At 41.3% G+C, this 13,779-nt stretch overlaps 1 protein-coding gene across 3 annotated transcripts; it reads right to left on the bottom strand.

The window, feature by feature from the left end:
- Positions 1-428: 428 nt before the first annotated feature.
- On the bottom strand, positions 429-12,047 carry lin28aa (lin-28 homolog Aa). 3 transcript variants are annotated; one of them, XR_015118524.1, is made up of 5 exons: positions 11,275-11,342; positions 10,648-10,820; positions 6,413-6,597; positions 3,775-4,112; positions 429-1,994 (listed from the first exon to the last, which is right to left on the bottom strand). XR_015118524.1 is itself a non-coding variant. In XM_086218048.1 (4 exons), the coding sequence occupies exons 1-4, from the start codon at positions 11,758-11,760 to the stop codon at positions 3,893-3,895; spliced, it is 588 nt and encodes a 195-aa protein (XP_086074174.1). In that variant the 5' UTR covers positions 11,761-12,047; the 3' UTR covers positions 3,421-3,892. The 3 variants fall into 3 exon arrangements, 2 of the variants coding, with proteins under 2 accessions (XP_086074174.1, XP_086074173.1); XM_086218048.1 differs by lacking the exons at positions 429-1,994; positions 11,275-11,342 and adding an exon at positions 11,751-12,047 and having other exon boundaries at positions 3,421-4,112; XM_086218047.1 differs by lacking the exon at positions 429-1,994 and having other exon boundaries at positions 3,421-4,112.
- Positions 12,048-13,779: the final 1,732 nt, after the last annotated feature.

Here is a 13,779-nt window from a genome sequence, read left to right as displayed (position 1 = left end):
GTGGGTTTTCACGACTTCATTAAGAGGGACTGGACTTAAAAATAGTCGTTTCTAAATCTTACCCTACGAGTCTTTTCCCACTAGAGAAAAAAAAAGATTTTAGGTTGATTACATACAATTAAAACAGAAAACTTTGGTTTTAAAGTTGTAAAAAATTGGTGACCGCCATATCCTTTGTGCATGTTTTTCACTTTCACAGGTCCTTTTTTTATTTAGATGTAGTTCACAGCTAAGTAAGGCTACTTTTAGTCACAATAGAACATGAATATTATATGTAATGTTATGTTAGTGCCTCTCCCATTACTGTGTCTCGAATTTCTGGCAATTGTGTAAAGCAGATCACCTAATGTCTTATAATTTCTGCTCTAAGAAAATGACAAAATGAAAATCACACTTGAATATTGACATATTTATTATGAAATGGAGCAGATGTTTACATATCGAAACATAATCACAGTAATACTTTGAAAAGTCTTCATGCTGCTCATGTTTCGACAATCTAGCCGTCAATCGCCTGAGATCAAGATAATTGTAGTTTTATGGCGGTAAACATGGATACATTCATCAGTAATAAATGCACATTTCATTTTTTTTTTTTTTTTTTTTTTGGAAGCAGCTCAAGCCATTTACCCGAAAAGATACACCACCACAAATTAAATGGCTGATGGTCGAAAACAAGATGTACCATGGAAAGCACATGGGGAAAGCAAACGGTGATACATGTGACCAATGTTACCCTGAGCACAGTCATCTTACAGGTCCTTGGATTTTCAAGGTATATCTAAACCATCTACCACCCGACAATCAAATCACAATAACACATCACTGAGGGGTCAAAGAGGTTTGTTGCAATCCGAATGTCTGTCTGAGTTCTCAAATAATACTTTGAAAACATCGCTAAGGACAGCGAAAGATTGCAAATATTACAATACAGCACTTTCATTTAACCTTTATCTAAATAAAGTGGGTGTCAGATTCACTGTAGGTCAGGTTACACTGCAATCGTAATTGGAAAATTCATCATAACATTACACAGTCTTGGGGTGGCAATAGAGGGATTCTTTGGGTGAAAAAGAAGAAAAAATAACTAAGGCAACAAGATATAACCTGACTTCTCAATTTAGTTATTTTGAGGCTACAACATATAACTTGTTCCCTTTTCTCAATTTGTGGCCATGAGGTTTAACTTACTCTATCAGTCAAGTTTTGTTTTTTTTAAACAAGTGACATCTTATGGCCACAAGTTAATTAAATGATGGAGTCGGTTGGTCTTTGAATAACTAAAAAGGGGGAAAAAAATTACGGGTTGTGGTCTCAAAATATATGTGTTTTGAGCGCAAGAAAAAAAAAATCTCCCCCTGACTTCTCCAAACTTGATCAGGAAGCTTAAATCTTTCCCCGTCCTTTACATCATGAATGGAAACCAATAAAAATACGACCAAAAACAGCAGAATAAGAGTATCATCCATGACTCATTCTCTTTGTCATAAGCATTGATAGTCTGAAACAACAAGCATCAGCCATGTGTTGAGATGAGACAACCCTGGATTATATACTACTAGCCCCAATCCCTTAACAACATTCTACTACATCCCCATCTACAACAATTATAGAGGAAAATACAATATTAGTGGAACATTTTTTTTCTTCACGTCGTATCATACGATGGCATGTTCTGCTAAAGAAATATAAAAATGTGGCTGCATGAAACGTTAACAAGCATACGAGGGTGAAAAAGCTTGTAAATCTCATGTGTCATAATCAACATGTACTTTTGAAATGAGTAAAAAGAGAAACTGTTGCACCTTAAGTAGATACTAGCGAGCCATTTCACTTTGGCTCTTTTGTCATAGGCTTCACATGGCGAGGATGAACGTTTCCTCCCAGCTGTATCGCGCCACTCATCGACTCTTTCCAACACAATCTGAAGCAATCCCTGAGTTTTCAGATTGGTAATTCCTGAGATGAGCCGACGAGTTGAGGTAATTGTTTTTCTAAAAAAAAAAAAAAAAGCAGCTGACTGTAAGTGTTTTTTTCCAAACAGTAAAAAATATATAAAATATGAAACATATATTCAAAAGCGATTGAACTGAATATAAAAAGAAATTAATGCATTAGGCCTACACATGATTAGTGCAGTGTAACTTTGCATTGGTTTTGGCATAGATAGATAGATAGATAGATAGATAGGTGTGACAATGGGCCTACAGTCAGAGAGGCTCATTGTGCACAACACACACAAAAAAAAAGATCATACAAGGCAAAAGAAATCAAACATAATCACAGTCAGTCCTCATAATACTATGTATCTGCACAGTGTGTACTGTATACTTTTGTTTTTGTAGTCATACTGCAGTGATTTACTCTGAAGATTTATCAAACGTGCGCAAATGTACAAAGTACTACGAGTACCTAGAAGTTAAAAAAAATATGTCACTTAAATGTTTTCTCAAGTTTTGTAGCTTTGATTTGATGGTTTCCTGATGTAGTTGAACATTCATTGCTCGAGAGGCATCAACAGGAGCTTAAGGAGAAGCGGCAGCACTCGTGGATGAAAATAAATACGTAGTATGATTCTTTAAAAAAAAAAACGCTTTAGAATAATTTTACATATATATTAAATTGGGTGTATAAGTCTCAGTCAGCGTCTCCTGTAAAACGGGAGTACAATGCTGATTAGCTAGCTAGTTCTACAGGCTCCTCCGTGCAGGCTTGGTGTTCCTGAACTATGACCCTACTAAGGGTGATAGGGAGGTAATGTCTTAAATAACTACCTAGAAGTGGATATAAACAAAAACACCAGCATCCTACTGGCAACATCATGTCTGATTCTGCCTCGTTTCATTCAAGTATCGAGAGGAGAGCTAGCTGGAACCCTCAGTAACTCGGTTCAGGTCAAGTATCTTATCAGAAGTGATGACGTACATGTGTTTGTTTCACTTCAGTTGGAATTCCATCAAATCCAAACTGAGGTAATGAGAAAGAATTTCACACAGCAATCATTAACATAATGTTTGTGTTAACACTGTTGTGCAAAAAGGATTTGATTTAATCCCAATTCAAATCTAAAAAACAAAAAAAAACAAAAACAAAAAACCCACAACTGTTTTCTGAGCAGAAAATAACTGGTTTGCCATCAGCGGCGAAGAAAGTAGCAGATCAAACAATACGGTCGACTGCGCGCCTTTAAAACAGCCAGCAAAACACTGGGTGAAAATGATGAAAGGAGAAAAACACAAACTGACCGAAAGCAGGAGACTACTTCTGGTCTGACATTCATTTGGCCCCAGGAAAACTGGATGGTCAATTGCAACATTGGCAGGTGCCAATACATTGCCTATAGCTATACCCAAACACCCCCCCCCCCACCCCCCATTCCCTCATGCGATATGTAAACTAACATTCATCACAGAGATACCGACTGTCATGTCTCTGCCTGCTTGGATAGTCAGGTGTAACAGTCAGGAAGGAGACAAAATGGTAAGGCAGCATATGTGTAGGTTGACACTGAACATGACTGGGTGTCACGCAAAAACTACAGAGCTATAATATCCAGAGCAGAGGCCACGTCACTGAAGAAAATGTAGAATCTATGAAATGAATCTGTTAGATGTCATTGCTCACTACAATCTCACCCCTCAAAGAACAGTAGTGATTCTTAGAAAGCGTCCTGAGTGCAATAATACAGCGGTATTCCTGAGTGTTACACCAAAATGAAAACAACAACAAAAGAAAACTTCAGCAACATTCTTCACGAGAATTTTTTTTTTCAACCTGAGGTAGTTCCAAAAGAAGCTTCAGGCGGAAGTGGATCTTACGTCCCACCTCTCCATCAAAGCAGTTTGATTGGCTTCTGTGCTTCCCTGGCTTCAGTGTGGACCCGATTCCTCCTTTAATCCGAGGTCTCGGGGGGCGGTGCCGAGTGACTGTGCTCCTCCTCGTCTCCTCTCAAGGAGGACGGTTTTCCCTGAGAACCCGGTGAGGACTGCTGTGCTTTGATTGGGCAATGGGCAACCATGTGGTCGATGCTCTGGCAGAAATGGCACTTTTTGGGCTGGGGTGGGAGCTTGCACTCTTTGGCGTGATGGTCCAGGCCTCCGCAGTTGTAGCACCTGAAACAGAAAGGAGTACATAATCAATTAGCTCCAACACCTAAATGAAGTAACAAGTCAACACTCATGTGGATACCTTCACCATGGAGCCTATGTGGATACCTCCAAAAGTTCCCCACTTGTTCCTTCTAAAATTACCCTTCTTTCCAACAAATTTCATCAAAATCCTTCATTTAGTTTTAACAACTTCTTGCTTATAAACACCTGTGATCACATTGTAGGCAGAGCACTTTTTAGTGTGGAGTTTTTCCTTTTTGCCACTAGGTGGCAACATTTCACCTGGAATGTTTCAAACTGCAAGGGCATCCCAGGTCACACGCTGCGCTCAGGGAGGAACATGACAAATTCCAAAGAACCTTTCTTGAATGGTTGAAAAAATATTTGACAATTATAAAACATCTTCATCTCAGCATCTGAAAATGAGCGTCTGTGGGGTTCAAAATACATTCAATTAGGAAGTTAAAGACAAGATTTGAAGAATTAAGTGGCAGGATAAAGGTGGAATGTTCCACCACATCTGAAGTTATTGGAAACAGCTTGCCAGCTTGTCATGCTGTCAGCAGGCCTCCTATGGAACCCTATTGACCAAAGTAAGACCCCCATTTAACCGGCATTGAACTAGAGAGCTGAACACCATGAGGGGCCAGCAAGAGCCATAAGGGGAACCATTAGCCACCTCTGTTCTGACATAATCTATAGAATGGCCACGCGTGCAGGAGCGGAAGACAGATGGGTGGTGGGCGTGGTGTGGTCAGCCTGTGCTACCATTGAAGTAGCAGAAGTTTGGACGGGGTGGCTGCCAAAGGGTCAGTGTGGCTTTGTCGTAGTGGCCGTTGGGATGGTGTCAGTGTCTACACCATCACATCACACACCCTCCCTACATCAGCATCCATCAGGAGGAGAGTGGAGGGAATGGGAAGTGGTCCTTTGTCTCCAAAAGCTGCAGCAATGACCTCTGAACTCTGACCCCCACACCCTCTCCTCAGTTCTTTAACCCCGAGTCCCATCCCCAGCCCCCAGCCCCCTTGCATTTACTCATACACTGTTACCATGGCAACACTGACCTTTCACCCGCTTGCCTGGGCTCTTGCATCTGTTATCAATTAAATGGACAGGAGCTTTTCCCCTTACCTCCATCATACACGCGCTCGCAAAGATTATCCATGAAATATGGACTAAATAACTGAGGTATGCTTCCATGAATCCTGAGCTGAGAGCTAGAATCAAACATCACGGTGTTGTCCTAAGGATGCCTGATCATCTGTTCCAATCAGCCATTCCTGAATAAAAACACCATCCAATATTGCATAATGAGATACGCTGGAGGGGAACGATACCTTATCAATGGATTAGCGTGGTCTTGGGAGAGTTATTGAACCCCAGCAGGCCTCACAGGACTCTTTGAAGCGGTAATGATCTCGGTTCTCACACATACTACTCTCTGGCTCTAATCACAACTGACAGTGGGGTGAAGCTGGTACACCTCTAACCCCGCTATATTGATATTCAAAGAATGATGCCAAAAATCAGGGCCTCCTCGTAGTTCTGAGGCTTTCCAAGAAACCTCTGGGCTGTTAGATGACATAATATTCTTAGGTTGTGTGGCCTTTTGCTCTAATTCCTAAAGGATCATGCAGACGGTATGCTCAAAGAAAATGTTACATGAAGTACTGCAAACAACAGACAAGCATAGGTAAAAGTGTCTTCCTCCTCTAAAAAGTTCTAGGCTGTTCGTTTCCATGTTTCTCCATTGTAATTTTCGACTTTTTGGTTTCAGAGTTGCAAAACAGATTTTGCAGAAAGGGTTTAGAAAGACAGAGGGAGGTAGAGAAAAAGGGGGAGAGAGAGAGAGAGAGAGAGAGAGAGAGAGAGTGAGTGAGAGAGCGAGAGAGAGCGAGTGTGAATTCACCAGGGGCTTGCAGATTTAAACAGTTATTGATCCAGGTCACACGTCAACCCTGCTGGTGTGACCCTTGCTAGGGCTAGAGGTGGGGGGTTGGGGTTGAGGGAGAGGAAGGAAAATGGAAGCTAAAACACTATCCTATCCGATTCCAACTGATCACAGCAATGGTCGATCATGGACTTTGGAACTCTTGGGGTTCGCATGGCATCAGGACCTGTAGTTTTTCAATCTTCAGTCAAAGTCTGACATGTACTGAATATTCTTATTCTATACAAGCTTGTTTTTTCTGCACTGATTTAAGGTAAAAATTCATGTGTCATGAGTCACCTTTTGACACTTATGTACTTTGCTTTATGAAAGAGTTCAAATCATTGTCCCTCTGTCCCGCCCTGCTTACCGATCTCCTTTCGAACGTCGTTTCTGGACCTTTTTGCCTTTGGGTCTCCGGTCGCTGCCCACACAGTGGGTTCCACCGGGTCCTGTAACTCGCTGCGACTCCAGGCCCTTCGATGACTTCTTGAAGGTGAACTCCACGGCTTCACCTTCCTTCAGGCTGCGGAAGCCTTCCATGTGCAACTTGCTCTGGAGATGGGAAGAATATTTTAAAACTATGTTTGGGGACCGCTGAAGAATCAAATCATTAACTGGATCAATAATTTTGATGTTGAACACCATTGAAGACTTTGACAGCTCCACTTGTTTGACACTTCGCGGCGCTATCGGAGTCAAGATAGGACTTATCAACTATGGTATTTTAAGGTGATCATTCTGTCTCACCTGATAAATGAGCAAACATTACAAACCTGACTGCCCCTCCTTTGCTTACGCACACACTCACACACACACACACACACAACATTAAAAGGCACTGTTGCTTAATGCTTCTTTGTCTATTTTGTTTCTGTTTGAGAGGTAAACCTGATGAGGATAACCTTCAACCCATCCCCCTCTCTGGAGGAACAGCATTCCACACAGCTGCCCCCACCCACATCACAAAGCTCCACTAACAAACTGACCACCACCACCTCCACCACTATGCCTAAACTGCAGGATGCAGGGGTTAGCATGAGGGTTGGGGGTGGGGTGAGAAGGCGGCATGGCTTCTCTGGGAGGTTGGGGATCAGGATGACATTCCTTGGATAGTTGTTTGGCAGAAAAACGTGCAAGATAAAAGTTGAGGGGAAGGACCTGCTTCGATACTGCTGCCTCAATCTGCCGAATCACTTTTTGGGGAATAAAGATGCTGTTTTCATTTACAAGCTTGTGTAAGCGGACCAAAATTGCATGGGCTGAATAATCAATAGGATAACAATGGATGTGGAGGGTCTAGAAAGCTAACAAACAATTCTCTCCTGCTTACCTCCACATTCAAACCATGACCACCTTAAATGGCATTTGAGGCGGCTCCTCTCTTTGGAAACCGTTCTTATTACCGAAAAGAAGGAAAGAGGATGAAAGAAGGTGTAAGGAGGATAAAACTGAGAGACTAACACAACATGGGAACTTCCCTCTAAAATTCCCTTGATAAAATAATGAGATTAGTCTGTGAATCCCAGCTTGATGCAGATCAAGGATGAAGTTTGTGATGATAGACATTAATCCTGTTTTGTCTCTTTCATTTTTTTTGGGGGGAGACTTCACGTCTGTCTTATTCAATTCCTTGTGAGTCAAACCCAAAGCAAGTGACAGACCAGGCCGCTAATTAAAAGATTGTAATCTCCAAGATGGACCTTCAGCATACACAACCAGTAGTGGTTGAGGCTCGGAACGCTGGCTTTTATGGTGAAAAAAACAAAAACAAACAAACAAAACCGCCATCTTCTGACCATCTGCTACCAAGTCCTACATAGCGTGGAAATAACTGGTGAGCCATGACATTTGAGTGGCAACATGGATGTCCGCTGAGCCCAAATCCCATCAAGCCTCTGGTGACCGTTAACCCACTTCCTCTCCCATGTGTGACCTTCCCCACCCCCCTAACAGACCCTCAAAAACTCATATCAGGTTCAACTAAGTCATTCTCAGACAGGTAGAGAATCAGGGAGGAGCGTTTCACGCCAAGGACCTGAAGTTGTGGCGATTTGAGTGGCGTCGACAGTCAGCTATGTTCAGAATGTGTCTGTAAAGCCGAATGAGATGGAGAAAGACATCAGAGCTGCGAGGGACAAAAGCAGGACTGCTGCTGGGACAAAGAGGGGCTCGGTCACGGCCGAGGGGTGCTTCATTCAGATGTATGGCTCTATTGTCCACCTGCACAAAGGCCAGAGGATCCTGGGAGTTTATTTTCCTTGACACGTGGCCACTAATTTTAGGGCTGAGGTCTTTTACATTGCCATAACCCCATATAATCCATCATTGACACACGTGTAAAGCTTTTATTGTGAAAGAGGTGGAAGTACAAGGTTATGTAATTCTTCTGAATATAATTGAAAATACTTATGCAATCTAGATCAAGATCATTGGAACTTTACTGTCTAAACTTGCACTTGAAGAATCTGGAGGGAAGTTGACTTGATTTCAAGACGAGGAGAACGAAATCGATTGGGTAATAAAAAAAATCAGCACCCAACAGCAGTTGATTTAATACCTTCCCCAAACTGCTGGGCCTCTACTTTTAATCCTCAACTAGCAAACAGTTAATGTTTTTTTTTTTCCTTTATCAACTCTCATTTTTGGTATGACTAATCAAAACACAACTTCCGGCGTTAAGTTTCAATGAAATTTAAATATCTTGATATGCATCAGCACAATGAGGGCTTAACTGTAACAACCCAACTGCAATTTTGTATGTCTCTAGAGAGGAAGGCCTTCAAATAAAATAATCCCTTAAGTGAGTATAAGACAATACCACACACAGACCCACACACAGACCCACACACAGAGGGGGTTGAGCAGGCAGAAGAGAGCCTTTAATCACTTTATGACAGGAACCTTGAGATGAATGAGCAGCTAGTGGGGACTCCTCTCATTCACATGCTAAGCCTTTATCTTGTCAGACAGCACGGGGGGGGGGGGGGCGCACACACACACACACACACACATGCACACACACACACGCACACACACACACGAGAACTAAGGAGGACCAGCAACCCCAGCCTCACCAAGTCCCAATTGACTACCCGAATATAAAAGTGGAGGAAGGTTTTCATCCATTAATTGTGGGAGTTTGAGCAGCAACTGGATGTGCTCAACAAGTTTGATGGTTTTAGATGCCAGCAGAAAACAAATGGGGTGATACATGCTGATTAACCACCGCCTTCATTTACATCTCCATAAAAGTAGCATTTCAACTGCCATTTTGGAGGTTGGCCTTGTGCTGATGGGCTGTACTGAGGAGTCCTTATCATTTTTCAAACTCTTAATTGACATCAATGGGAAACTTGACATATCAAAAAGGAAACACACACACACACACACACAACAGCTTTCTAAAAAAACAACCATCTGACACAAATTTCATAAAAACTGGCCATCGCACTGACTCACACAGTAACGTTCCCTTGAGTAGGACAGGAAAATGATTTCATTCATCATTGGTGAATCTATCAGTTCTTTTTAGATTCATGAACTGTTTGGTCTATAAAATGGCAAGAAAATGATTATTGATGATGATGATTTTATATATATATATATATATATATATATATATATATATATATATATATATATATATATATATATATATATAATAATTCATCATATAAATACTTACTTTGAAGAAGCTAACATGAGTTGTTCTAATTGCTTATTGTGTAAATCAAACAGTCCCAAAACCAAAGACTTTTGCTTCTCATAAATGACAAACAAACAGGATGAAATGATGACCAAACTACTTGAGTTTTATCTCTGATTTCGTGGACTGATGAATTCATTATGGCAGCACTACTCATGAGGAGCAGTAATTAAACTACACTGCATTCGTTGGTGTTCCTAATAAAACGGCAAGGGAGCGTATGACGTCAGCTCTGTCTCCAACGTTGCTGCATTAAAGAAAGTTTGAAAGCAACTGTCTGCCACTTGAATAAAACCACCTTCCTCTTCTTTGTCAAGAGATTGATAAGTGACAAAATCGGACCTCCAACACGACCGCGTATCGACTCTTCACCGCCAAGAGTGCGGGATCAATGCTCCCGCCTCCTCCTCCTCCTTCTTTAAATGATCTATTTTCATGTCACCCGCACTCACAGTGATGCATACACAACACAACTTATCTTCTGGGCACTATGTTGCCACAATATTAAGAGAGTTTATCACTTGCCACCCCTGCGCCACGAGGGAGGCCTGCAGCTCAACACGTGTTCCTCTGGGGCAGAAACACCCACCACACTGCTAAAATACAACCCCCCCCCCCCAACACTTCCTTTAACCACCCTTTTCTTTTTTTTTCAAAAACAGCATAAAATTAAAACCCACTCAGAGAGATGGTGCTTATCATTCGTCAATATTTCAGATCTTACTGCGCACTGACTGCCTGATTTGACTTTGAAATCAATTAAGCTGCATTGGCAGCAGGTGGGGTCTAATTCCTGCAGCTCACGAGGGACTTTTTGGTGCATCAGCGATGTTGTGTTTGTTGTTGTTGTTATTGTTGTTGTTGTTGTTTCACAGTTTCAGCCACAGTGATTTTACCTGATGGACGAATACGTCAACCGGCTCGTCCAGTGGTACTCCCTCCCGGTCGGTCATGGACAGGAACCCGAACCCCATGCGCACGTTGAACCATTTACACACGCCGATACCGTTGAAAGACTGTGAATCCTCTTCGGTGCTCGGTCCCTCATCTTCCTCGGTCTTACACACTCCTGCCACGAGAAGTAATGTGAGAGAAATTCAGCTCACACGTCAGAAATTAACACACACACACACACACACACACTCTCTTTCTCTGTCACACACACACACACACACACACACACACACACACACACACACACACACACACACACACACATCTACACATTTCAAAACTTCCTCTCTATCTTGGCCGCATCATCAATCAATCGAAAAAATCGAACAAAGCAATAAACTGATGGGGATTTTTGACCATCATCGGTTTCTGGAGTACAGCAGCGAACGGGAGTGGGGGTCCAAATCCAAGAGTTTGTTTGGCAAAATTTAGATTTGATTTTCTAAAGGTTTCAATGATTCGATCCGACATCCCGTGACTGAACAAAACCTCAAAGTGTTCCGCTACAATCGATCAGACAGCCCCTCAGCACCACGGCTGAATTAATACGGATTGTTTAGTTACTCAACCTGGGAATTCCTGGTTCGAAACAGAGCCCATGTCTTCACTTCTGCCTTGAGTCCAAATCAGCACCCAAACCTACAGTATCCCCCCTTTTACCGCCCTCAGAACCTTCTAATCCTCGCAGATTGCCACTTTCATGCAAAATGTGGTGAAAAGCAGAAGCTGCGCAGAGAGAGGGAAAGCGGGAGAGGGAGGTAAACAAAAGGGGGCTGGCAACCTTTTCCCCTAAACAATGAGGGGAGGGAGTGTGTGTGTGTGTGTGTGTGTGTGTGTGTGTGTGTGTGTGTGTGTGTGGGGGGGGGGGTCATCGGTTAGAATTTGCTGACCCCCCCCCCCCACACACACACACACAGACACACACCTCCTCCAAGCAAAGACAATGCAAGGAAACCCAGCCCCTTCACTCACTTCGACCGTTCCTGAATAAAACTCTTCAATAAAAGAAAAGGAAGAAGAAGAAGCTCCAAACACCCAAACGTACCTTCTGCCATGTTCGTGCGCCAGCGTTCACTTGTGTCGTGTGTTGCTCCTGGAGCGCGTTTAGCTCTCTCCCGCAGTGGTCAGTCGGTCAATACAAATGACCATATCTCATCCAACAAACCCCCCACCACACTCTCGGTCATGTCCACGTGATTCACAAATCAGGGTCCCCAAGGAGAGGTGGCATCTCTGTGATGGAGAGGTCCAAATGTGGGAAGTGGCCAGTGACGAAATTAAAAAAAAAAAAAAAAAAAGCTTGAAAATTGTCACGTCACGAAGAACTTTGTGAGAATTTACAACCTGACCGGGAGCAGGAAGGGAGTTTATTTGGAGTATATAGATAATAAAATTCAAAAATACTAATTAACCCATTTTTTTTCGAAATTATCCAGCAAAAAAACCCCACTATAATAAATTAGAATTCGTTCCTTATATTTAAAAAAAAAACAAGGCGCAAAGGTGGAGTCACAAACATAAAAGGTAGAGAAAACTAATCTTTTAAATATCAAATTAGACTACATTTAATTGGTTTAGATTTGATTCGTATTTGAAAAGTATATCAAGAGGAATAAAGTAAAGTAAATGTAATTTAAAGATACAGAAAAAGAATTCATCATTTCAATTTTTGTAATTTTATTTTTTACGTTCATTCGTTCTTTTGAGCAGGGAGTATGTGACCCCCCCCCCCAAAAAAATGCAAAAAAATGCAAAAGAACGGTTTGGGGGGGGGGGGGGCAGCTGAGGGAATACGACGAAGGCCCAGAGAGTTTAGAGGCCTAAACAAGACGAAATGAAATAAACTGAAACAGAGAAGAGGCAGAACTGTTTTAAAACAGCTCAAAAAAAAACAAGCTGGTACAGAAAACAAGCAGGGCTGGTCACAGGAATCGGCTGATCGATACTGATTGATCACATCATGTTCAGATGTTGACTCGTCCTTGTGGAATGATGGATGAACCCGAGACACGCGAGGAAAGGGATCTTTAAACAAAAAAACAACCAAAAAACAACCCTCTCTTAATCATAATAATAAGATTATCATACACGAATTAATTTACAAAAAACGTTTTCAAACCTTTTTTTTTAAATGAGTTGTTTGAAAACGGTCATTTTACTCATTTATTTCCCTTTATCGTAGTAAAAAACACAAGAATTTACTTAATTATACCAAATATCGGTAGGATGTGTCAGATTTATTTTCAAATTTCTATTCCGTGTTTGCTCAGTGTTTGTTTGAGAGAGGACCGTTTTAATTCAGCTTTTTAAATTAGAACCACATTAGGACTTTTTACTTTTTACATTTTTTTTAAAAGCCTTTTTTAGTTTCTTATTTGAATGAAAAGTCACTTTACCCCCCGCCTTTGACCTGATGTCACAGAGGTGATCCATCGAGTTGAACAACCGTAACGACCCCTTGTGGACCCTCGACACTCAGGTATTTATAACCCTAAATATTACATTGCCTGGTCTACGTCACCAGTACTAAATATCCTTCATCTAGTCAAAGATTTATGTCTTAAACCTGCGCTGAAATTGAGCATGTTGGGATTTTAGCTTTGTATGTCATATAGACATCATAGACCTATAGGATTATATCATTAATTTAAATAAACTTGTCTACCTTTAATGTCTTGGGTGAGAAAAGAAAAAAAATGCTAGGCTATCTTCTAGCAGATAGATGTAATGAAGTAATATACGCGTGTCTGCATTTAAAAAAAATATTTTTAATCTATTAAACTATTATTTTGGTAAATCGTTTTAAATGTATACGGTTTGCAGAGACGTTTAAATGTAATTGTTATAAATTAAGTTTTGACTCTCATTTTTTAAAGTCTTCAGACCAACTCTGTGTTTGGAAATGTACAGTCTATGAGCAACACCTACAAATCAAACGTTTCAATTGGAATTCAATCGCCGAAATTGTTCTGGAAAAAACTTCATCATTTGCCTGTACCATGTTTTGCAATGTTGTGAAAGCAGCATTAATATAATATTATGTAATTGTTCTAGAAAATCTAGTCTGGGGGAAA

The sequence above is a fragment of the Aulostomus chinensis genome, chromosome 11 (assembly GCF_037954235.1).
Source record: "Aulostomus chinensis isolate RoL2024-O1b breed Wild chromosome 11, RoL_Achi_v1.0, whole genome shotgun sequence".
Taxonomy (NCBI): domain Eukaryota; kingdom Metazoa; phylum Chordata; class Actinopteri; order Syngnathiformes; family Aulostomidae; genus Aulostomus; species Aulostomus chinensis.
The sequence above is the reverse complement of the archived record's forward strand: the minus strand, read 5'-3'. Positions and strand labels throughout refer to the sequence as shown.

Excerpts from the sequence above, each read along its gene's own strand:
- lin28aa (XM_086218047.1), bottom strand. The coding sequence starts at position 11,305 with ATGGGCTCTGTTTCGAACCAGGAATTCCCAG. Across the intron at positions 10,821-11,274 it reads TTCGAACCAGGAATTCCCAG|GAGTGTGTAAGACCGAGGAA; the intron begins GTTGAGTAACTA and ends TTCTCGTGGCAG. Across the intron at positions 6,598-10,647 it reads TTGACGTATTCGTCCATCAG|AGCAAGTTGCACATGGAAGG; the intron begins GTAAAATCACTG and ends TCCCATCTCCAG.